Below are 24,486 nucleotides of genomic sequence, written 5' to 3'. Positions count from 1 at the left end.
ATATGTTTAGATTCATCACCATCTGTATGGATCTAGATAATATTAGAAACATAAATAGAATAGGAAGGGAAAATTAGAAGACTGCTATTATAATTTTGCTAAATTGGATATATGTTATCTTGGCCCACGTGTCATTGATTCATGTGCCTCACATGTCAGTGAGATACCAATGACATCTCTCTAACTTTGCAAAATTATAATAACACGGTTGTAAATTTCTCTATTGGGAAATATTATTTTATTGTGAAATGGAGGCAATGTGATTTATTTGTTGTGAGCAGGGTTCCAAATCTCTGGCCCGCTATAGTTGTTTGAGAAGGATTTCGCTAACCGCTATAGCTTCATTTAGCCGCTATAGCTCCATTTAGCCCGCTATTAGCTGTTTGGAAGGGTCAACCGTTAAATGTGTTAGCCCGCTATTTAAAACCTTGGTTGTGAGTGGATTTATTATTAAATAAGTTTTAATTATAACTTTTTTATAATTATATAAAAACCTAAATGAGAAGAATAATCAAACGTGTATCAAAATCAGTAACGGTCATCTATTAAAATAATAAAATGAGGGTGTACATACAGTTGACTTAAACAATCCTTGAAGCAACTAGGAGGCGCGTAGTGTTGTGAGGAAAGCGTCCAGCTTCTGGTTCTGAAAGCGAGACAAGAACTTAACGCAGATCGGAGGCCGCGCTCCGAGCAGCGTCAGCATCGACGACATCAGCGACCCGAGCCCGTCCCCGCAGATGAGCCCCGACGCCACCACCGGCGAAAGCAGCCCGGCGCCGCCGGCGTCGACGCGGGTCCTCCACACGTGCAGCGCCAGGCAGCCCGCCGCCATGCCCACGGGTATCCTCGGTGGCACGAAGAACGCCACGGCCACGCCGACGGTGCTCGGGATGTACCGCACCGCGCGCCAACGCCTCCGCTCCGCCGCCTCCCTCGCCGCGCTCAGCACGAGGGCTAAGGCGAAGAAGAGCTTGCAGAGGAGGAGGCTGTGCTCCGGCAGCCCGTGCCGGCCGACGCTTAGCATGGCGATGCCGCGGTATGCTCTCGCGTAGGGCGCGACGTCGTCGTCGTCGGCGGCGGCGCCGCCGCCGGCCATGTTGTACACCTTGTAGAAGACCCAGAAGATGGCAGGATTCACGACGCAGCCAAGCGCCGTGCCGGCGACCTGGCCGACGAGCACGGCGCGTGGCGAGGTGAGCGTCAAGTAACCCGTCTTGAAGTCCTGCATGAAGTCGGACGCGCCGGAGACGGCGCTGACGATGATCCCGCACGCCGCGAGCCCCGCCACGACGCCGCCGCCGTCGATCCCGACCCACGAGCAGTACACCAGCATGGCGATCTTGCCGTACGTCGCCGACAGGTTCATGTCGGTGACCCCGACGCTGTACGCGTTGCAGAAGGCGAACACCGGCGCGGCGACGTAGGCGGCCGCGACGTGGCGGTACCCGAGCTGCGGGTACAGGCGCGGCACGGCGGCGGTGGAGATGGCAGCCAGGGCGACGTATGCCGCGACGGCGACCCAGGCGGGCAACCTGTCCCGGAGGAACACCTGCGCCCGCCGCCGATCGTCGAAGGTCTGCATGGTCCGCTCGGTGGCGCTGAGGCACTGGAACGGCGGCGCCGCCGCTGACGTCGTCGTCGAAGCTCTGGCGTGGCCACCGCAGCCGCGTCGCCGCTTGCGCATGGCGTTGGCCGTGCGGACCAGCGAGGAGAGGAAGGTGAAGAGGCCGTCGGCGAGGATCATGGAAACGCCGACGAACACGCGGTAGCCCATGATGCCGCCGAGGTCGTTGGCGTCGAGGTTCTCCGGGAACCACCTCCCGGCCTTCGTCTCGATGTACGGCCAGAGGATGCCCCACGAGACGACGGAGCCAGCGAGCATGGAGGCGGTGATCATCGGCGGGCAGATCATGCCGATGCCGACGTTTGTCGTCGATAAGTCGAAGTAGAACCTGGTATGAATGTTAGCACCAGCGGCTATTGTCATTTCGTAATGGAAAATTTTGGGAACAAAAAATTTGGAACTTTCGACAATATTTTCAGAAAAGAATAAATAGAGTTTAGCTGATTTTCAACTTTTTTCCTACATTCAAACAATTAAAATGCTGGTCTAATACACTTAACTACAATCACTAATAGATTCAAAATTTGAAAATTTCCTTATGAATCCAATGGAACCCAAGGATTAGAACAACTAGATGGATCGTTGCTGCGGGAGAACTATGTGATAACATAGTAGATATGAATTTTAAAAAAAATTCTTACCTACTATACGATTTTTTTTCATGTGTTTATATATTTTTGTGAATTTATCAATTATCCATAGGTTATAAATGGTTGTATAGTGTGTTTTTGGGGGGAAGAGATGCAATTTGCACTCTTGATGAATCATCCAAAGGCTAAAAACAATTGAGGTGTTGTGAAGAGATGTAATTTATACCCTTAATGTATCATCCTAAGGCTAAAAATAATTGTGATGATGTGACTTAATTTACACCCTTAATGTATTATCCTAAGGCTAAAAATAATTAAGATGATGTAACTTAATTTATACCCTTGATATATCATCCTAAGACTATAAAAATAATTGAGGTAATGTGGCTTCATGAGAGAAGAGAGAATGACATTAACTTTAAAGAAAGTAGTAATTAGTTACTATTGTAGTGAAATGTGTGTACAATTGAACGGTTCAAATTTAGTCAATAATGTCTTCAAAAATATTTAGACATTTCAGTTGTTGATTCCATAATACAAAGATTGTATATTTAAGGGTTTTTATAAATAAACATAAATGTCATTTTACTGGTGTGTACGCTGGGCATGGCAATGTCAAAACCAACACTTATTTAATGTACATGTAATGGTTACCACCAAACTACAACCTAATAAATCTGACTTACCCACGCTGATATGCCAACATGCCAAAGGTAGGGAAGGCCTCAAGGCCGCAGTTCTTTCCTCCTGTGAATAACCACTGGAAAAGAGGCCACAATACTGTTGCACCGAGGGACTTTAATAGCGTCCCTACTTGTTGTCTGTCAATGTAGAGTCAAATGATTCACAACTCAACAACTTTGCTATATATGATCAAATTATTAACTTTTGAAATACCAAGGTCCAAACATTGTTAATTTGTCATGATCCTCTTGGCTATTTATTTGGTTATTAGATAGGTACCTTGCTTGCTTGGCGCCATGGGGGGTGTGGAAGCTATTGATGAGGTGAGCCGTTGCGGTGCCGCTTGGGAATGTGAGCCGGTGGCGGATGATCATCATCTTCCTGAGCGGTATTATGATGAACAATCCGGCAAAGTTGACGAGGAAGAGGAAGGCAATCAACCGCCCAATGTTTGGCTCATCCATGTTCTTGCCTTCATTGCCAATGTGCCGCTCAGTGGCTGATTTGGCACTCATCCCAAGAATGTATGTTCCAAATCCACCTAAAATCAACATAGTCACATCAACAAAAATAGGAGAATCTAATAGAGTAAGATAGAAGTAAAATTCAATTTTTATTAGTCATGTAAAAGTAGGAAACGAGGTTTAAGAACAACGTTTCTAGACCATTGAATGGTGTACTGTGGTAGGAATGAAATTTACATTATCACCTTATAAAAACCTCTTAGAAATAGTGTATCAAGTTTCTTAGGGCATTTTCAGCAGCTCATTTAAATTTCATCATCCATATTATTATTTGTATAACCATCCAAAATAGATTCTCTATTCATATCAGTTATCAATCCAACAGAACATCTATATTACATCATTCGTATATATTTTATTAATATTTTGTAACTCCATACTCTCATGTTGTTATTGCTCTCTCCTCTTCTGATTGGATGTTGCGATCTGAAGGAAGAAGAGAGAATATCTATATTTAGAGTATCTCTTTTCAATATGGATGATTCTCTATTTTTGGATGATGGGATCGATGACCTACTAAACCATTTTTTCCTCACATCAATTATTTTTAGAATGAATGATAGAACAGATAATCTGTTGGGTTTGCTCTTAACCCCATTTATTGACATCCATCGAACCAGGAACTTAATTTGTAAACTGTTGTTTAGAATAAATGTAGTTATATAAACGATGATTAAACCCAGTAATGTGAACATGTACCAAGTTATTGCTAGTATAGATATATTTTCAAAGATCTTTAAATGTCCGCATACCTTTAATTTTCAATGATTTGTTTTATAATATCATAGTATTCTTTCTATTATGAATAAATATATTACAGTACATGTTATTGTCCAAGTTGTATTTTGTTAACAATGTACATGTCTACGACAACTTTTCTTCCCTTTTTTTCCGTTTGCAATAGGAGAGAATATTACCACATAGCTGCATGGTTTTGTAGGGGACAATAGTAACATATAGCCACAAGGTTTTGCATTTAGGAACTCTGCAGACAAATTAATTAAGGTATAGCCTGATATCTAGATAAGTAGATATATACTAAACCTGATAATGCCAACATGTATCAAATCCGGTACCAATGGAGTGCCATTGGAACAGGATGCCACTCACTAGTATTTCTAAGATTAAAGCTCAAAGTAATTTCAAAATTCAAAATTAGCATATTCCACTGTTCAAACAAGCAGCCCATGTGGCCCATTTGGGTTTGTCGCCAGAACATACTTACAACGTTTGTATTTAACTTTTTCAGATACTATTTTGCAAACACGCTCCCTAACACACTCAAAAATACGAGAAACCAGTGACACATCCATAGGGTCACTAAATTTGTTTTGAAAACTCGCTTGCGTGTGTGTAATATTCATGGTCACCAGGATTTAAACCCTGGTGAGTGGAGTCATGCATGCACCCATGGCTCCGTCACCACACATCCACACCACATACAGGGGCGGAGCTAAAATAAAAAAGAGAAGTGTGCCATCTATTTCTTTTTTTAGTGCTTTGAACTAGGTTTAGATTGCTATGGGTGTTTGAATTTGGATTGCATTAATGAATATATGATAAAAATTAATAAACTCTAGCTAAATTTTTTTCCGAGGGGTTCCCTGGAATGAAGCAGCTCCACCCCTGACCACATGTGCTTCTCTTATTTATCCTCAAGCTTTGAGTGTTCATCTTTGTAAAAATATACAATAAATACTTAAAATTAAGTTTGTCATATTAATGAAATGTGTTTGTTGTATCCTCATGAAGCTTTTTTTTCTCATAAATAATCATATAAGCATTCCAAACCCATTGACGTATTTCTGGAGAGGAGGGGTAGAGTGAGTAATGAATGAAATATATTAGCTGAGGCAAGAAGCAGCATTTATATATAGTTATATACCGGTGAAGGCGATGGAGGAGCAGGAGACGACGGCGGTCTGGATGAGGGCGTTCTCCTGGCGGGTGAAGGGCAGGTGCGGCACCCCGAAGACGTCCTGCACCCGGATCCACGCCCGCGCCATGAAGAACCCGAGGAGCCCCGCGGGGACGCCCAGCGACGGCACCAGCCCCGACGTCAGGTTCAGCCTCATCGCCACCACGCTCACCACCGCCCCCAGCGCCACGCTCACCGCCGCCGACCGCGCCGTCACCGTCTCCCCCAGCGTCGGCACCGGCTCCCCCTCGAACGCCCGCTCCGACGACGACGCCTCCGCCGTCAGCTGCTGCTGCTGCTCCTCCTCCTCCACCGACGGCGCCATTTTAATTACTAGCTTCTGCGCTTTCCGGTACGCGCGTGGTGGTGAGAGAGTGGGAAACGCGACGATGCGAGGGCGGGAGGGACGACGAGGTTGGGTTTTGGAGGGAGGGATGGGATGGGAGGGTGCATGCATTCATGGGTTGCTGGTTGAATTGGTTGGAGCTGTCGTGTGGTTGCCGCCAAGTATAGTAGACTCCCGCCGTTTTCAGTTCTTGCTTGCTTTGCTGTTGTCCTCAACCTCGATGAGTCCTCGACCCCAACAGATTTGACAGGCGGTTCACGCACGTTCAGGTATAGATGGCCGGAGTTCTCAAAAACTAAAAAAGGTATAGATGGCCAGATCGGCTGCATAGCCCGGCACGGCCCATGCACGACCGACCTATGCACCCGGCCGGGCTGTGTCCGTCTATGGGCTGCACCAATGGTTTAGAAGGGAGAAAATATCATTTTTCCTCCATCACCTATTGGCCGTATCTGAATCACATCGCTTAACCGTAAAATCGATACTCCCTCGACTATTGAAACCATAACTTGCAAATTACCTATTTTAATGGTTTAGACAGTGGTTTCATGGTATATGGCGCCTACGTGTCATCTTTTTTTTTCCCTTCTTCATTTTAGGTGACGTCTATGTTGTATATCAGCAAAAAAATAATTAAAACAAAATCTCCACTCCTCCCCTCCTCTCCATCTCGCTGATGCTGCTCCGACGAAGCTTGTCAAACACCCGTACCCATCCCACGAGAGAGAGAGAGAGTCGCAAATCGACGAGGCGCGCTTCTGCATCTTCGACCTCATGCTGGCGTGCATTCACGTGTGGCCTGTATGCGCGTACTCCGCTCGTCGGACACAGGCTCTCCCCGGCCCTTGCAGCTCCACTGCCAGCGCCTTGCATGTGACGTCGCTGGACATGAAGGGTGCCGACTGGCTCAGCGACTCCCGTCGCACATTGAGGATCCTTGCGGCCTCGGCCTCCACCGATCGCCCCGTCACTGTGTCCCGGTAGGTGCAGCCTGCGCCTGTGGTGTTGGCTCTCGTCACGTGACAGGGCGGAGCCACAGTGTATGTATTGGTCGGGGTCAGCCGACTCCAAGGACGTCTGACGAAATTCATTGTTATATTATTTAGGTAGCTAAGATAATATTAAGTAAAATTAGTGTATTCTGATCCGGTGATCCTGATAATTAATTTTCTAGCTCCGCACCTCTCGTCCAACAAGAGCTGGAACTGCCTGCTAGCGTGCTTGTGTGCTAGCTAGCTTGCTGGTCACGAGTTACTGCAACCAACGACTGACACCGATAATTCTAAAAATATTTTTTTCTTATGTTCTTCGTGATTCGTGACTAAGGAGATAGCTAGTTGTTGTTCTTGTTTGAGTTCATGCTTTCCTTTTATTAGTGGAGTGATTTGCTGTTGTTCTTTTTATTTTCTTTTGCTGCTATTTGCCGGCGTGAGGAGCAGCATACCCCCTGCCACCTGAGGGGTATGTTGTGATACTGTGATAGAGAGAGGAGCGATGTGAGGAGGGAGGTGAGTGCCGCTTAGTTTTTTTTTCTAAAAACAGTGCCAAGTAGGCTCCACATATGTTCCACATGCTGCGAAACCGTCTTTCAAACAGCCGAGGAAATTTATTGGCCTAGTATTAATAGTTGAAGGACTATTTATATCCGGTTTTATAGTTTGAGGACGACAATCAAACTCACCACGTAGTTGAGAAAATGACCTTTTCTTGGCTGAATAAGACTCAGGCCATGCTGGAATGGCCTGAAGGCATGAGGGCCTATCGTGTTTCCTTATTAAATAAGTCTAATTTTTCTTCTTCACCTCTTTGGATCATGTCTTACTTAACTACAATAAGTCTATTTTTTGTCCCTCTCCTTTAAGTTGTGTCTTATATGGTTAGAATAAATCTATTTTACGTATACTCTTCTCTCTAGGCTAAGTCTCTTAACTATTTTTTTCATACTAATTCGACCAGGTTAACCTCGTGCCAAAGGATCGGCCCAACCACGGCTCAACTGTTGAGCCAGGCCAGCACAGGTCTAACACCAGTCATACCTTGCCATGTGTGTCTTGACAAATGGCCATGCCGTGGCCGGGCCATTGTGCCTTATGGCTATGCTGAGGAAATGATCTTTTCTTGGCTGAATAAGACTCAGGCCATGTTGGAATGGCCTGAAGGCATGAGGGCCTATCGTGTTTCCTTATTAAATAAGTGTAATTTTTCTCCTTCACCTCTTTTGACCATGTCTTACTTAACTACAATAAGTCTATTTTTTGTCCCTCTCCTTTAAGTTGTGTCTTATATGGTTAGAATAAGTCTATTTTACATATACTCTTCTCTCTAGGCTAAGTCTCTTAACTATTTTTTTTCCATACTAATTCGTCCAGGTTAACCTCGTGCCAAAGGATCAGCCCAACCACGGCTCAACTGTTGAGCCAGGCCAGCCCAGGCCTAACACCAGTCATACCTTGTCGTGTGTGTCTTGACAAATGGCCATGCTGTGGCCGGACCATTGTGCCTTATGGCTATCTATACGGTCAGGCATATATGAATGTATTACAATAACTAACGAATCATTCTCAAGTGGAGAAACCGAGTAATTTACTAATTTATTCGCTGGCCTTGGAACAGCACAATGGACACCACGACACGGGGCCTAAAATTTTTCGGAACGAACCACACATCTACCACTTATGGATGGCCTAACCATATATTTTCTTGTTTTTTAAAGAAATTTAAAACCGTTGACTATTATATCTATATTGTACCATTCATTTTATTCATAAAATTTACATGCGCTCTCTTTTTTATTTGATGTCATCAACATTTTGAGTTTACCTTTGACAACTCCTAATCCAAAAATTGACATAATTATTAATTATTTTTAATTTAATTTATTAATAAATATACTTTGAACATGCATTTGTATATTTACATAATTTTTTTAATAAGACGAATGGTAAAACATAAATCCAAAAGTCAACCTTGGGCTAAAAAACTGGTGGGTGGGAGTAATTATTATTTTATTATGATTTGATTTACTACTAAACATGATGTGTAGTTTTACATATTTGAACAAACCATTTGAATAAGACGAACGGTGAAACATAGATGTAAAAGTCAATAACATCGAATACAAAAGCCATAGGTGTAGAAACACATGGATAGGTAGGCCCATTTTGACTGCCTGCATATGATTTTTCTACTACAGTAGCGAACAACACTAACCTGAGCAGATGACACCAGCGTATGTGGTCACAACACAAGGACGTGCACATGTAGTCAGGGAGACGAGAGAGGACGAAAACCGAAAGAAACCATATCTAAAGAAGCAGGCTCTTTGTGTTGCTTTTGATGTTTTATGGATTTTACTGGGGGTCATGATATTGCAATAAGTATTTCGACTATTTTGGAACATATATTGTCTTGAATGTTGCGTCTATTTTACACATTTTTATTGAGCGATCAAATCTTTTTCACTGAGTGATGGAATATCTAAACCAATTCTTGTTGAAACAATGTTCATAGAACATTAATAACATTTAAAGCATTTTCTTTTTTTTTTGCATATGTTGAAAGATGTAACACTGCCTTTTTTTTTGCTAAATATCATGTGTCTGATCTATAGCTACATCTCAATATTACCACTAGCGACTAGCCTCAGCTTACATTGGTACTTAGGACTAGGAGGACGTACTGGTGATTGTATACATGTGGTTTGCATGACTCCATGTGTGTCTTTCATGTATCCAAAAAAAAAAACATAACTGGGCAAAATATAATTAATGCATATCAGATGCAACGCTTATGGTTAACAAAGGTAAATAAATATTTATAATCCACAAGGAGCTACTATAGCCGACAGATGCACACCATCCAAATAACATATTAGAATAAGTTGCAATGATAATTTTTTTTGTTGCAGGTAAAATTTACAATTACAACTTGTAAATATCCATTATATAAAGCATAACTTAATTGTGATACTACATGCAAAATAGGCCAATGACAACAAAATAATATAATTCCTACAGAAATCTTCGATGCGTTTTCATGTGTGTTTTCTAGATCTAATTAAAATGTCTTAACTCTTTAAAATATTTGCATCCACACCATGTCTCCAAACAATCCTAGGTTCCATCATTACAAGCACTAGTAGGCCAACCAACAAAGAGAAGACAAGAAATACAATAAGCCTTCATTTATTTCTTTTTACAACAAAACCTACAAATCTACTCACCTAAACAGGATTCTAGTGATAAATTTTATTTTATGTTAGAATGAATATTACCTAGATGTGATGGAACAAAATAAACATAATTGCAAGGATGCTTCTGATCATTACTATAATTAAGTTAGAACTGTACAGTTTGTCTCCAGTAACCTTTCCTCAGTACTAATTCTTCTGCTACATAATATCTGCAGAGGAGAGAATTTCAAATGAGTTGTTGGAGATGTGGAATACTTTACTAAGACAGAGAGAAATACAAATATATATAACTAGAATAATACAAACCTATATTCTCCAATGTATTCAAAAGAAATTAATGTCTAGAAAGACTGCAAAATATTAGGATACTTACCCATTCATTCTGTGACTTTCTTGTTGCAGCTGCCTCAATCCATTGGCAAGAAAACCCAGTGCAATCTATCATGTACATTTTCATCTGAGGGAATGAGGGAGGGGTGAGAGAGGAAAAGCTAGTCTTGATTGGTTCATCTGTTAAGAGTTATCATTTGGCACTGGCAGTTTGAGCTGGTGACTGGAGTGAGATACCCAACTCTTTGATTGAATTGCTGTGCTTAGTTTTCTCATTTTCTTGGTCCTTAGTTGTCTTTGCTCCTGCTTCCTTTTGTGCCCTTTCAGGTTCCTTCTTGGTTTTCTCTGCTTCTGCTTCCTTATGTGCTTTCTTCTTTTCTAGATCCAATTGCTTGCAATTCTCATCATGGGAACGTGCGAACAATCTCACAAAGTTTTGGAGTGTTATGACCACTAGCAAGAAATTGAGGACAAGAAATAATTTGAGAAAAATACTAATGTTAGCATGTTTCACAAACTCCCAATTGAACTAAAAGTAATTTTGAAACAACTAGAGAAAATAGAAATATACTGCAAGTTTCTTTCACCTTGCTCAAATGGGCAACGTGCTGGGTCTTCTCCAAAATAAAGTGCTAATGCATCTGCGTTTCTTCCCTGGAGATATATAACATATTTGTAATAAACATAGATGAGCTCCTAGATAAAAGGAAAAGAATTCATCACTAATACCTTGTAGCACGACATTGTAAATATGATCAACCAATGATATGGTTACCATAAATATTGGTTAGGTGGTATAGTTCAGATATGAAATTTGATCAAAGTGATAAAACATACCACATTAGAATATAGTGAAGTCAAGGCTCTAACGTCAGCTTCAGCACCACTTAGAAAATCCTTCAGTGTCTGTTAAACAAGGAAATTAGCCTTATACATTTCCAGTGGTCGTGGTACTCTTTTGTATGTTAAACAACATGCTGGTGCCTAGATTTACGCAATATAGTAGCGAAACAGTTGAACTAAATTACTAAAAATGCTTAGAAAAAAATTAAAATAGTTGTAATTACCCTGCGAAATATGTCTGACACAGGGCCATCATTTTCTGATGTAGTTAGTTCTTGCTCCACCTTTTCGAGTCCTTTGTTTATGGCCTGCATTTCCTCTGCTAATGACTTTAATTGTATCTGCATCAAATCAATTTCACTTCGATCTCAATCAACAGTTGACAATAATATTATAAGTTGTTTTAGTTTTCATACTAAGTAAAACTTTGAGCAAAATTATAGAAAATGTATCAATATCTATGACATTTAAATAGTTTCATTATCCAATACTAAATATATCTTGATAATGCATAAATTTGTAATTGCACATATTGTTATATTTTTATAGATTTGGTTAAATTAAGAAAAAATTAACTTGGAACAAAATATGAAATGACATATAATATGGAACGAAGGGAGTACATCAATAACTGATTGAATCTAATACCTTTGAAGCCAAATCCAAGCTAGCCAAATCTTTAGGAAAATCAATAAGTTCTGGAAGTTTCTCGCAAAGTACCTATAGATCCTAACTTTGTAAGCAATGGATAGTTCAAGCATACCAACTGTAATTAAAACTTAATCACAAAATTTAAAGAAGCAAACATAATGCCACCAAGCAAGGCTCCACTTTGAAATTAGAAATATTATAGACTTTGCACCTCAAGAAGTTAATATTTAAAGTGTAAAGGAACACACAAAAAAGAGTCCAATCTCTGCACATTTGAGAATATACAGGATGCCAAGTTCAAATATTGGATAGTGAAGTAGGTTTCTACTTTGTGGATAGTATTAAGTTTACTGTTTACTAATAATCCAACAAAGTGCATCAAGAAATGAGGAACTAGCTATAGATTAACAAAATACAGGTTAAAGGAAGAATCATTAAAACAATAAATCCAAGTAGTGGGCATAATAGAATCACGTTTATGTTAGTCCATAACATGTTCTATAATTCTCACCAAGTTACATGTTTTTGCTCTTCCAGGTTTTCAACAACATCATACAAATTACTCATTACTTTTGGCTTACATTGGTATTGTTAGAAGATAAGAAAATTTAAGATTGGGTCACTTTTTATTACCAAAGTTTCATGTCCAGAATCCCCTTTTGACAACCTTTTCTTACCTTTCGTTTAATTTTGTACCCTTTTCCTCAACACCACTGCCATCTCTAGGTAAACTGAGGACATAGGCATAGTGGTGGAGACAAGAGGAATGGAGCATGGTGCACATCATGGTGACAAGAGTAAAAGGGGCCCAAAGTGAAATAAAAGGTACTAAATAGGTGTTAAAAGTGAAACTTCTATCGTAAGAGAAAGTCAAACATAAATTCTTTATTAGAACCAAAATAACTTCAAAGGTTGAACAACTAATGATCATAACCATATAACAACAACATTTGAAGTTTACACTAGAACAATGTTTCATCTTTCTTTTGGGTATGTCATCCTACCTATATCGACATTATATATCTCATAGAATTGGCATGGGCTTTAGAAAAAAAACATAACAAAATTATATCAACATGATAACGATAAATAGAAAGATACCTTTGATAAATAATGCATTAAAGTCATCTTATTGTTACGTGCACGAGTGTCACTTAGTTTGAGTAAGCTATCCAACCTAAACCCAACAGCAGAACCTATAGAAAAACAAAAATAAAACTTCATAGTTTAGCAATGAAAACTAAGATCGACTACATAAAATACTAGTATCTCTAGTATATGCAAATCTCAGATAAATAATCTAAAACAAAGAAGGAATGAGAATTGATGAACATGCCAAATTATAAAGGAAAATTAACAAAGTGACATCTAATTGGTGTTTATAAAAAGATTAATAAATAGCAGTTGGTTGCTCTTGACCAAATGTTTGATGGATAACTAATACTTCTAGAATTTTGATTACCTCTAGCAGTTCCTTGGTTTAATGCATTTCCCAATGAAAGAATTGTTTGCATAATCCTTTTCAGCTTAACTGAACCCCTTATCTGTGAAGTGTGAACATCACATAAATTATATGAAATGCATGATTTTAATTGTTATACAATAAGGAATTTGAATTAATAACAATAATTGCCCACCTCTTCTGCAGAAGAGTTAACAATGTTCAGGCTCCTCTTAAGGTCAGAAACCTGAAAAACAAATAGTTTGGTAAGAAAGAAACTCAAAATATCAAAAAAGCCAAGCAAAACATCACAATTCCTAGTAATAAAATAAATAAATCATTTGTGCTACCTGAGAACGGAATTGAATCTTAAATAAGAAAACTCTCAGTTTAGAATCCACACGAGGTAATTTCATAAGCTCCATGAAGAACTGTAGAAGAAAGCAGTGTATCCCAAATCAGATAACCAATAAACTTTTCTAAAGAGTGTTATGGAAACTGTCGATTCTGAAATTAATGCAATAAGGAGTTGTAGTGGAATGTCTTCCCACTAAATAGGGTTTATAGATCACAAGTTTAAATTTATATGAGGAATTGACTCAATTTAAAAGAAACTAAGAATGAATCTCACCTGTTCACATTCTCCAAGTACTTGCTTATCTCCTTTATAACCCTGGTAATCAAAGCATAGTAACTAAACTAAGAATTCAAAGAATGTCTTTAGAAATAAAATAGTTTAGACCCCTAATCAAATTACCTTTAGAAGTTCAGTTTCCTCTTTAGTTGGAGTGAACTTAATGAGGTTTTCAACTTGATCGGCATCTAGGATAGTATCATCCAAAGTAAGAATTGCACTCTGTGCTCAAAAGAAAATAATAATCAACACATTAACAATGCAAAAATACAGAAGTAACATTCTAATAAGAAGAAACACTTTTATCATACATATCTTAATTCCCATTATTTCTACTATATGTCATAAACCATTTTGCATAGGAAGCACAATTGCGACACCCAACACTTCTAACTAAAAATGGGTTGATCACTATTTCACTTATTCACCATTCAATAAAAAACCATACAAAGTATTAACATACTATCTATTATTGGCATATGTCCAACAATACCATTACCTTTACATAATAACAATATAGTTATATAAAGCATACTAAATTTTACTGTTTTTCATCTTACCATCAGATCAGACAGGGGCATTTTGACTTTTGTTAGCATGATTCCACAATTATTAGCACGACGAAGATCAATCTATGTATATAAGAAGTAAAAAAATTAGAAGGTAACATATTGATATAAGAAGTAAAAAATTAGAATGTTAAATATTGTGGCATAAATAGTATATAGAACACTCTTTACATTAAATTCACTCTAACAACATGTAAAACCAGTAATATCCTTTTTCCATTGAGGAAAAGAGAGCTTAGAAGGCAGCAATCAAACTTAAAGTATCGTCATAAGTGAAAAGAAAATTTCCTCTAGCATATATATGCCACAATCACTTCTCAAGAGAGAAAATGATGAAATGGTGAAAAATAGCTAGCATCTTAGAGTCAATATATTGCCCAAGTTACCGATTCAATGATTAAGCTACTGCACATTAGTTAGATGACTTATATAATGGGTGTAAAGCTAATAGTTTTTTATGTCCCTTCATCCATATTTTTGACAACCTGACTAATTATGATGTTATAGAACCAAAGTAACTTTCAAAGTGGATAGTAACTATTAACATTGCCCTAGATAAAATGTAAATGGTTACATCCACATGCCACTTAAGCATCTGTAACAATTAATAGTACAAATGAGAAATGTTTAATTACATAAGCAATACTAAGCTAGAAATTAACAATATAATTCATTCATTCTACTAACTATAACAACTAACAATTTGTTATAACAATTACGAACATAGGAGAATATACCGTATGAATTATTAGAGTCACAACATGTCTTAACTTTATTAGTGAATTTAGCAAGTGGCAATCATAAATTAAAGTCATGACCAAATAAAAGAACTATATTTAGCTGGTGTGGTAGACAAATACTAAAAATACTATGAAATCTAACGGTTCAGTTTAGACTTATGGCATCGATACCCATTAGTATAAGTCTAAACAACTATTGAGTAGAACAGGAAATGATAGAAACATTGTGTTCTACTGCTATAATGTGGGAACACATGAATATCTCTCAATTAAGCAATAATAAGGATGTTTGGAGCATTTTGCAGAGACTAAGGTTGAGACAAGGGGTGGTTGTGATTGCTTGAGACAAAGAACTATGTGGGAAATTAAATAATGTATGACTGCAACTGGTTGAGATGACTAGATAGTTGGGAATGTCCTTATATTGTTGGACAAAATTCAAACTCTTGATATCCTTATAATTTGGACAGATGGGTTACTACTGAAACCCCATATAGAACATCATAAATACAATTATGGAAGCTAGCATGAGAATGCACTAAAAAAATCAATGCAAATTTCACCCAAGTAACCAATATGCCTCAAACCAAAACATTTTTCAACAAATAGGAAATATTCTCCCTTGATTGGCCAAACCAAAGAGAATAGATATATAAAGAACATATGTGCATATTTTGAATATCACCGGTTAGTGACTCACAAAACCCTTATTTATATATGAATTCAATAATGAAACATGCAATACAAGAATTCATGTTAGCATTTTAGATGACTAATAGAAGAAATAATAACATATGCTACATTATTAAGAAAAACTCACAAGGTGAATCTTTTCTGGTTTGGACCCAGATGCACGACTTCCTGACTTATCTGAACGCTTCCCATCTGAACTTGGTAGCACGGCGGAGAAGAGATTTTCAAGTTCTGACATGTCGAACACTGGAGCTCTACACAAGTCATCCAAAAGATGAATTAACATTGAACTCATAAAGTACATGCCCATCTATTTGTGTAGTAGTGCTATTAGGTTAGTACTTTGAAGCTTCGTCGGTTTTTTGTGCCTCCTCCCAGAGACTGCCATGCATTGCTCTTGTTACTTTCACCCAATGTAGGGGCTTCAGATTAGACCTTCTAGATGCAACCTGACCAGACTGAAGGCTTCTAGACATTGGACCAGAAGGTGGTGTAGGTCCACGCCCCCTTATACCAGGCAATGTAGAATTAGCACCAGGAGGTGCTGGCGGAGGTACAACATTGCAAGAAGGTCCTTTGTTGTCCTTTGAGAAACTTGAAGGAAGAGGTGGTGGTGGAGCAAATGAGTTTCCCATCGAATTTGACAATTGTTTTACTGAACTACATGGTGGTGGTGGTGGGGGGGATGGTGCAGAGGTAGCCCTAGGAAGTGGGGGCATCGCTATTGCTAAACACGCAATAGTAGATAATGTTTGTGGAGGTGGTGGTGGTGGTGGTGCAACTAGTTGCAAAGGAAATGAAGTTGAAGCATGAGATCGACATGGCAATGTTGCAGCAGGTCGGACATGAGATGAAGTGGAAGCAAGTAGTGGGGGTGGAGGAGGGGGAGGTGAAAGTCTACTAGGAGGGGAGTTGGGTGCAGGTGCAGGAGGTGGTGGTGGAGGTCCTAGAATTTTAATAAGCGGTGAAGTAGAAACAAAAGGAGGAGGTGGAGGTGATACAAGTAATCTAATAGGAGAGCAACTCGGAGTGGATGGAGATTGGGGTGGTGGTGGCGGTATTGGAGGTTTCAACAAAGTTGTTGATGTGGAAAGCATGGAATCGACAAGGAGACAATTACTACTAGTGGAATGTGAAGTTGACGATGGAGTAGGCAATGGAGGTGGAGGGGGAGCAGGAAAAATTTGTGATGGCTCTTGTGCATTGTTACTTGAGGATTGCTGATGATTTTTGGATTGAATAGTTTGTTGCAACTGCAATGTGGATTGTTTATGCGAAGTAGGAGATGGGGATGGAAATGATGGAAGGTCTGCCAGAAGTAAAGAACTTCAATTATATGAGATAACTCTATAAAATTTCATATATTAACATCCATAATTTAAACGTAGATAGTTTTGAGCTTGTTGAGGCATACCTTTTGCCTGAGACATCATAATAGCATCAAGCGGTACTAGCACTACTGGAGCCAGTGGAGGTGGTAGCGGCGGCGGGGGTGGTGATTGTGTACACTTTGGTAGAACATGAGTAACTATTACAATATCAAAAGACTAGCATAAGATTGATTATAACAAACAATAAGAGTATTTAGTAAAAGAATAGTAATTAAATTAGACCTTTTATAGGATGTTGTTGTGTTGATTGTTTTGATGGAATTTTGACCACAACACAAGGAACTTTCATATGCTTCTCATTCTCTCCAAATAAAACATGGTCTTCCAAAAGAGTTGTAATTCCAAGGGCTGAAGGTGCACTGTGAAATCTTGGGTAGGCTGAAAGTGATCTAGGACTAGAGTTACTAAAAACAAGAGAACTTGACCTAGAAACTGGAAATCGGTGTGGCATAATCATCGTGGGTGAAGAGCGCTTTACTGAACCAGATTGTTCATCAAGCTTACCATTTTGATCCTTCAGAACTGGTCTACTAGAGTTCATAATTTTGTTATATATTGGAGATTGCATGTCCGTAGCAATGCCAACTACATGGGTTGTCCCTTCGTGGACGAGAGAACTTATCATTTTATCAATGCTAGATATCCTTGATTTGTAATGAGAAACCGTGGCTGGATCTAAATCAGTGGTTGGTTCTTGTGGGTTCAACCCCTGCATGTCATCATTTTCTTGTCTGTTCACATAGATAGTTGAGTGTTGAACACTACTTGATTTGTCCTTAATATTGTCAGATTCTTTGTTGGTTGGAGATCTCAAATCAAGATTCAATTGCCCTACCTCTTTCATAATACTTAAGTCCTTCTTATTTGGAGATAACAAACCTTTTCTCAACTGAATGTTTTCTGATGAAATAAGTTGCTGAAAAAGTTGGGCTGCAGCTTCTCCTGTTGGATCTAACCAGTCTACATTGCTAAACATCTCCTGAACCTTTGCAAATGCTTCAACTGGGAGTCCCTCTTTCTCTCCTATATTACCCACCTCCATGGAATCTACTTGATTTACCGTGTCCATTTCTGAAAGAAGAACCTTTAACCAAATAATAAAGAATAGATATTATATATTGTATAGTTTTAGAAGGGAGTGTTTAGTTCAAAAAGGACTACATACCTCAGCTCTAAACTCCTTCGGGAACAGGTCTTTGGCATCCCATAATATGTCAATTTCATCACGATTTAACATCAGAATGTTAGATCTAATAAATGATGTATTGAACATAACTCTGAACATCATCTCTTCCCGCTCTTGATCCGCATCAAGGCTAATGCATTCAAGGACAACATCACCTTGAATATGACAATGAATGTCTATTTTAATTAATTCACAATCTACCTGAGTAAAATGAAGAAAATGAGATGTGATGATAGTATATATTATAAAAAGATTGAGCAATATTACTTGCTCAACATAGTTTAGAGAACAATTAGTGTTGTACATTCTAGACACAATGTGACCAATCTACCAATTGTCAACTTGGGAAGTAGTTCAAAACCAACCTTCTTGTAGAGACGAACATATTTGCTCCTTTTTGGTGTTGAGAAAAGCACCTTGGGAGTGTTGCTTGTAGCAAGTAGAGGATCTTTTCCATAAATACGGAATATTGGTCTACATCCACCCTCTCCATTAAAGCCTGGAATATTTCTTAGTATTACACAATCCAATGTAAGTGCTCGATCACTTGGTGGCCACTGTGAGCTCACATTCCTTCGAGATATATAATGTAAGTATCGTATCTGAGAGGGCATGGGATTTAATGGTGACAGCAACTGAATCAACTCACGAGGTGCTTGCCTATAGATCATCTCCAATGTCCTCTGTTCACCTATGAATTGTTTTCTATATAATAGTAGTCCTGCCAACATAAATGCAAGCACAGCCCAGCCACCTCGTTCACAGTGCATTATCAAGACATTTTGCTGACCTAAAGATAACCAACTCTCCCCCGACCTTAAAAAATGGTGAATTATTTCAATAGAAACAAGTGGGCATCCCTCGTATTGTCGTGGATAATCCATCACAATCATATCATAGTTCGATAAGATATTTGCCAACAAACTTTGACCATCTCCCTCTCGAAAGTTGAACACCATAAACGAGGCATCAGAAAAGTGGATTCGAAGTTGTGAGACAATGTCCCCAATATAGTCTTGATATTTATCATCATCGAAAACATCCGTAGTGAAACAAGAATCAAATACTACAAAAGGATAAGACCATAAGTACATGATGATAATTTTTTTTGTGACAAAACAAGAATAGTTTTGCACATACATTTGAAAGGCATAAATGGAATCTTAATCACCAAGGAAAATAATGAAACAATGATCTTTAGAAAAGGCTGGACAATAGAACAATATCATTATCTATCATCATTAGAGTAAGACCAAATGATTAATCAGCTAGATGATCTAGGTATAACATAGCATATGAGACAAATCAATTGCACCACAAACAATAGCGAAATGAATACTCATAAATAGATATAAGCCTGCCTTTACTAAGTAAACTCTAATAATAATTTAAACCTATGAAAAAATTTAATAAGACAGAAAAATCAATAACTCGGAAATAATGTTACCATTTCCAGTTGTATTTATGTCAAATAAAACTACTGAATAGTGCAACAGAATTAGATTTGATAGTAAAATGCCAACAGAGTTGCATTTGCTTGATCAACAGGATGTATATACATAGTAACACAAAAAACTACATGGATTTGACATAGTTCAACCGAAATGTAGGTAAGTATAGCAAGAAACAAAATAAAATCTACAAATCACTATGTTAAAAAGCAAATGGGAGGTCTTGGCTTTCGCGACCTTGAAAAGTTCGGACGAGCACTGAGACTACGCTGGCTATGGCATAAATGGCAGGATGAATACCGTCTGTGGAAAGGCTACCCCACGGCTTGCGACGATACCGACAGAAATCTATTTAGAGCTTCAACCATAGTCTATCTAGGGGACGGTTCCAAATGTGCCTTTCGGCATGACAGATGGCTGCAAGGAAAGGCGCCAAAAGACCTAGCTCCACTCCTTTACAACCTGGCCACTAGGAAAAATAGAACGGTTGTGCAAGAGCTACATCAAAACAGATGGCTAAGAAGCTTGCGACGCATAGAAACCCCGCAACAAGCAAGACAATTCCTAACCCTGTGGACTGCAATCAGGCAAGTCAACATTCAACCTCAGGTCAAGGACAAGGTTAGGTGGAACTGGACCGCAAGTGGGACATACTCGACATCTTCAGCATACAGAATGCAGTTCGCAGGGGGAGTTATAGATAATAGACTTTTCCACATATGGAAAGCCCAGCCAGAAGGAAAATGCATGTTTTTCGCCTGGCTATTGGCTCATGAAAAAATCTTGAAGGTAGATAAACTGCAGCTCAGGAACTGGCCAAACAATGTCCTTTGTCCGCTTTGCGGGGTTTTCAATGAGACAACTGACCACCTCATCGGAACCTGTAGTTTTGCGCGGCAAGTTTGGCGTCAAGTTTTTCAAAGGTTGTGGCCCACGTGCCCCCTTAACTTGCCGACGTAAGGTGAACTCATGCACTGGTTGAGCGAGTGCAAGCGAAAATTCCCAAAGGAGGTGAAGAAAGCGTTTGATGGCCTCGTGGTCTACACTGTCTGGGCAATTTAGCTAGAGAGGAACAATAGGATTTTTAATCACATCTATGACGCTCGACCGACCGAGTGATATTGCCTAGAAAGCATTGGATCTGTATGACGAGAGACACTTAGCCTTTGCTAGAGTGTAAATGACCCCGTCTACTTCCTGGGGGATGTACTGAATATTTCTCCTCCTTTTATTGATCGGCAGCGCTCCTGCCTCTCTTCCAAAAAAAAATTACAAGAAAATATCTTTCAAAAAAAAATTACAAGAAAATATCTTTAGATGCAACATACAAGTAGTAGTAACTGAAACATCCCTACGATCTCCAAATCAGCAATGTACCAGTTCTCTCAGATGGGTATGCTAGCTAAAATTGCTTGCCCTACTACACAACACCTTATTACAATATATTTCAAGTTCAAGATTTGGTGTGTGTTGTTTTTTTACTTTAAAATTACAATATATTTCAAGTTCTTGAATGACATATCTGCTTTGAAATTAAAATACTTTGTGGCCTGGCTAATTAATAGTTCAATATGCCATGAGAATATTCTCGAGTAAATTGCATAGAAATGTACACATTTTATTGGATCTATTGCCCTATACCACAAGTACACTTCTCATGGAGAAATTCACAGGTACGTCACTCGTTGAATTACAGTTCTTCATGGTAGAATGGAAATTCATTTAAAATTACAGTTTTGCTATATGTACATCTTTTGCACAAACATAAGTGGATAGATTCATTTTTAGAATTTATTTAATCTTCCATAATTAGCCAGAAATGTGGTTTTCTATAGGGCAAAATCCTGGTCACGTACACATCAGTTCACACTATCCAGGCCTGTTATTTTTTTCTGTTTCTACCGTGAAGGTTTACTACTCGTACAGAGGAGTTGGGTGATTCTGTTCTACGCCCATCCGCAATGCAGATCATCCGTTGCAAGAAATATTTAGACATGTACACTGTTTGAATGATCTCATATAATCATGTATGGTACAACTTTCCCATTGAGAATACGTTTCTGCATTTTTTATATTGTATAGAATATAATTCGTTTATTTAGCGCCCTTCACAAAGTGCAAGGCACTACACTAGTACATTGACATGATGATTAGCTTTGCAAATCATTTACATTTGGACCTACATGCAGTTTATTATTACATCTATATTTCACTTCCTTAGTGATTGATTGGATGGATCGTAAAAAATATCTGGAGATCGCAAGAAAACAGAGAAAATATCTCGAAATGGGTTCTCTGAACAAATTATTTTGAATTGCATGTAACGTCAATAAGATTGTAGAGAGAGATCGAGGAAAACTCTCGACAATTGTGGTACATGCACCTCAAGAATGGTCATAATCGAATTGATCCTTGATTGAAATAGTATATAATTTTCATTTGTAGCTTCATCTCATCACATTCGGCTGTTCCAATCTCAAATAATTTAATGCATATCATGGAAGCTTCGTTTTATCTTTTCTGAATGTCTTTCACATTTTTCCATTCTGTGGTATTGGTAACATGTTCTTCAGGGTCATTGATTAAAATAGAGATTTGCTCCGGTTTAACAAAAAATAACTCGAGGTATCAAATTATTTCCCACCATTGGATCTAGATAAGTAGGATGTGCACTATTAGATCCAATGATCAGAAATGATTTGGTATCACGAGGTACCGGTACCTCGAGGTACTTTTTGTTGGACCGAAGCAAATCTCATTAAAATAACGTATTTCAGTTGATAGGCTTTTGTTCCTTTCTGATATTGTCAGCTAACGACAGTTTGCATTTCCTTCCATTGCCCTCAAACAATTTATAAAGTTTTAACTACAATGGAGTTTCAGTGTAATCTTTATAGTGTGCGAAGTTACTGTGGGGTACAAATGTTTGGTCGCAACAATTTCCCATATTCAAGTGGATCTAAAATTGAAAATAATTGTGCTATTTCAGCATAATAGAATTGGCTCCCTATTTTCTATACTTTCATAACAGTTAGTTTCTTCCAGCGGCATATACCCACCTAGCTAATAGCCCTGGCAATGCAACTGAATGATTTCATCTTCCAGAAGAAAAACAGGTTACCCGACTTATTCAGCAACAGGTGACATGTACTTTTGCAGAGAACTTATGGAAGCCAGCTTTCATATCTCACTGTGCTTCACTGAAAACTTCCATCAGTGGGCAAGATTAAATGGAAGATCTCCCTTAATAACTAAAGACACCAGCAAAATAACAATGACAGCGATCACTCTCATGACAAGTTCGACTCCTGGTAAGCTATTCTTAATACACCAAATATCATGCATATAAATTAATATACATCTACAATGAATGGCAAAGGTGTATATATATATAGCTTCCATTGGACAGTATACGTATTATGTACGAGCCTTAATGATGACATAAAAAGCTACGACGTTTTACTACTATTTCATCTCAAACAGTCCAAAAATCTCTGCCGTAACAACTTTTACCCAATGAACTGGATCGCTGTCCCAACTGTAATTTCCTTAAACCATTTATTAATTCCACCAAAAAGATGGGCAGGGAAATCGCGAATCCAGCATGATCCTAAATGCAAACACGCCAACAAAGGGACCAAAATGGCGTATGTATCCATCCCCAAAATTGACAAATCAAATAACATACAAATCCCCTTTATACGACACAGCAAATAGGATGAACCAGCAGGTTAATTAACCTCCAAAATGGCATGGAGGCGCAGGGGTGGGCAGGGGCAGGGGAAGGGAAGGGAACACGCACCGTAGACACGCTCGGTGATCTCGAGGAGCCCGTCGGGCGGCTTCCGGTAGAAGAACTTGCGGAACAGCGCCATGCCGCCACCCCCAGATCCACACACACCGCGCGCGCAACCCTTCTACCACCACCGCCGTGCTCATGCCATGCATGGATCGGCGCGCGGCACCCCCGGAAATGCGGCAGCTCGCTCGCTCGCGCGGCCGGCCTGATCGATTCGCCGCCGGGGCGTGAAGGGATCTCGCCAGTGGCCAAATGCACGCGCGCGTGTGCGCTCCTGGCGCGCTAGCTAGGGCGGGCACCTTGCATTGCAGCCTTCCGCCTCTCTCGTTCCGTGCGAGACCTTTTTTTTTTATTTCCTTTTTCTCTCTCGGTTTACGAAAGCTACCTCTGCATGTATCTGTGCAGACCTTTTTTTTTCATTCCTCTTTATTTAAGAAAAATACCTCTGCTGCATGTATACCACTGTACATGCATGCAGGGCATATTAGTAAATCTATATGTTTTTTCTCCTAAACTACGGGCCTGTTTGGGAGCTGCTTCTGCCAGAAGCTGTCCCAAACGGTACATACCTTCTGAGAATTTGTAGTTACAAATTCTGAAAAATGAGCCAAGAATCTAGAAACCGGAGAAGCTGGGTTTATAAACTTTTTCATATTCTCAGAAGCTGGCTACCAAGCAGTTGCTTCTTAAAATCTAAAGTTCCCCAAACATGCCCTATATATCTGATATACGATTCAATTATATCATTGTGTTTTTTATACTCGATTTTTTATGACAATATCTCATACGACTATAGTCCATAAAAATATAAATTTCTAGTATTTTTTTTGGAATGGCATTTAATTTTTAATATTACACATGTTTTTAATTATTTGAA

At 39.2% G+C, this 24,486-nt stretch overlaps 2 protein-coding genes across 2 annotated transcripts; both read right to left on the bottom strand.

Annotated features, from left to right (window-relative positions):
- Positions 1-601: 601 nt before the first annotated feature.
- LOC102708640 (probable metal-nicotianamine transporter YSL17) lies at positions 602-5,515 on the bottom strand. The gene is made up of 4 exons (XM_040527210.1): positions 5,311-5,515; positions 3,181-3,442; positions 2,904-3,038; positions 602-1,955 (listed from the first exon to the last, which is right to left on the bottom strand). The coding sequence occupies exons 1-4, from the start codon at positions 5,498-5,500 to the stop codon at positions 602-604; spliced, it is 1,941 nt and encodes a 646-aa protein (XP_040383144.1). The 5' UTR covers positions 5,501-5,515.
- Positions 5,516-9,599: 4,084 nt separating this feature from the next.
- Positions 9,600-23,995, bottom strand: LOC102708269 (formin-like protein 6). Its single transcript, XM_040526789.1, has 20 exons — positions 23,613-23,995; positions 18,725-19,425; positions 18,339-18,560; positions 17,396-18,257; positions 17,197-17,310; positions 16,125-17,091; positions 15,910-16,036; positions 14,341-14,412; positions 13,904-14,002; positions 13,778-13,819; positions 13,497-13,577; positions 13,343-13,393; positions 13,168-13,249; positions 12,807-12,901; positions 11,703-11,774; positions 11,279-11,395; positions 11,049-11,117; positions 10,799-10,865; positions 10,255-10,664; positions 9,600-10,090 (listed from the first exon to the last, which is right to left on the bottom strand). The coding sequence occupies exons 1-19, from the start codon at positions 23,683-23,685 to the stop codon at positions 10,405-10,407; spliced, it is 4,173 nt and encodes a 1,390-aa protein (XP_040382723.1). The 5' UTR covers positions 23,686-23,995; the 3' UTR covers positions 9,600-10,090; positions 10,255-10,404.
- Between the last annotated feature and the right edge of the window lie 491 nt (positions 23,996-24,486).

The sequence above is a fragment of the Oryza brachyantha genome, chromosome 8, assembly GCF_000231095.2.
Source record: "Oryza brachyantha chromosome 8, ObraRS2, whole genome shotgun sequence".
NCBI classification, from domain to species: Eukaryota; Viridiplantae; Streptophyta; class Magnoliopsida; order Poales; family Poaceae; genus Oryza; species Oryza brachyantha.
This window is presented reverse-complemented; position numbering and strand designations above follow the sequence as displayed.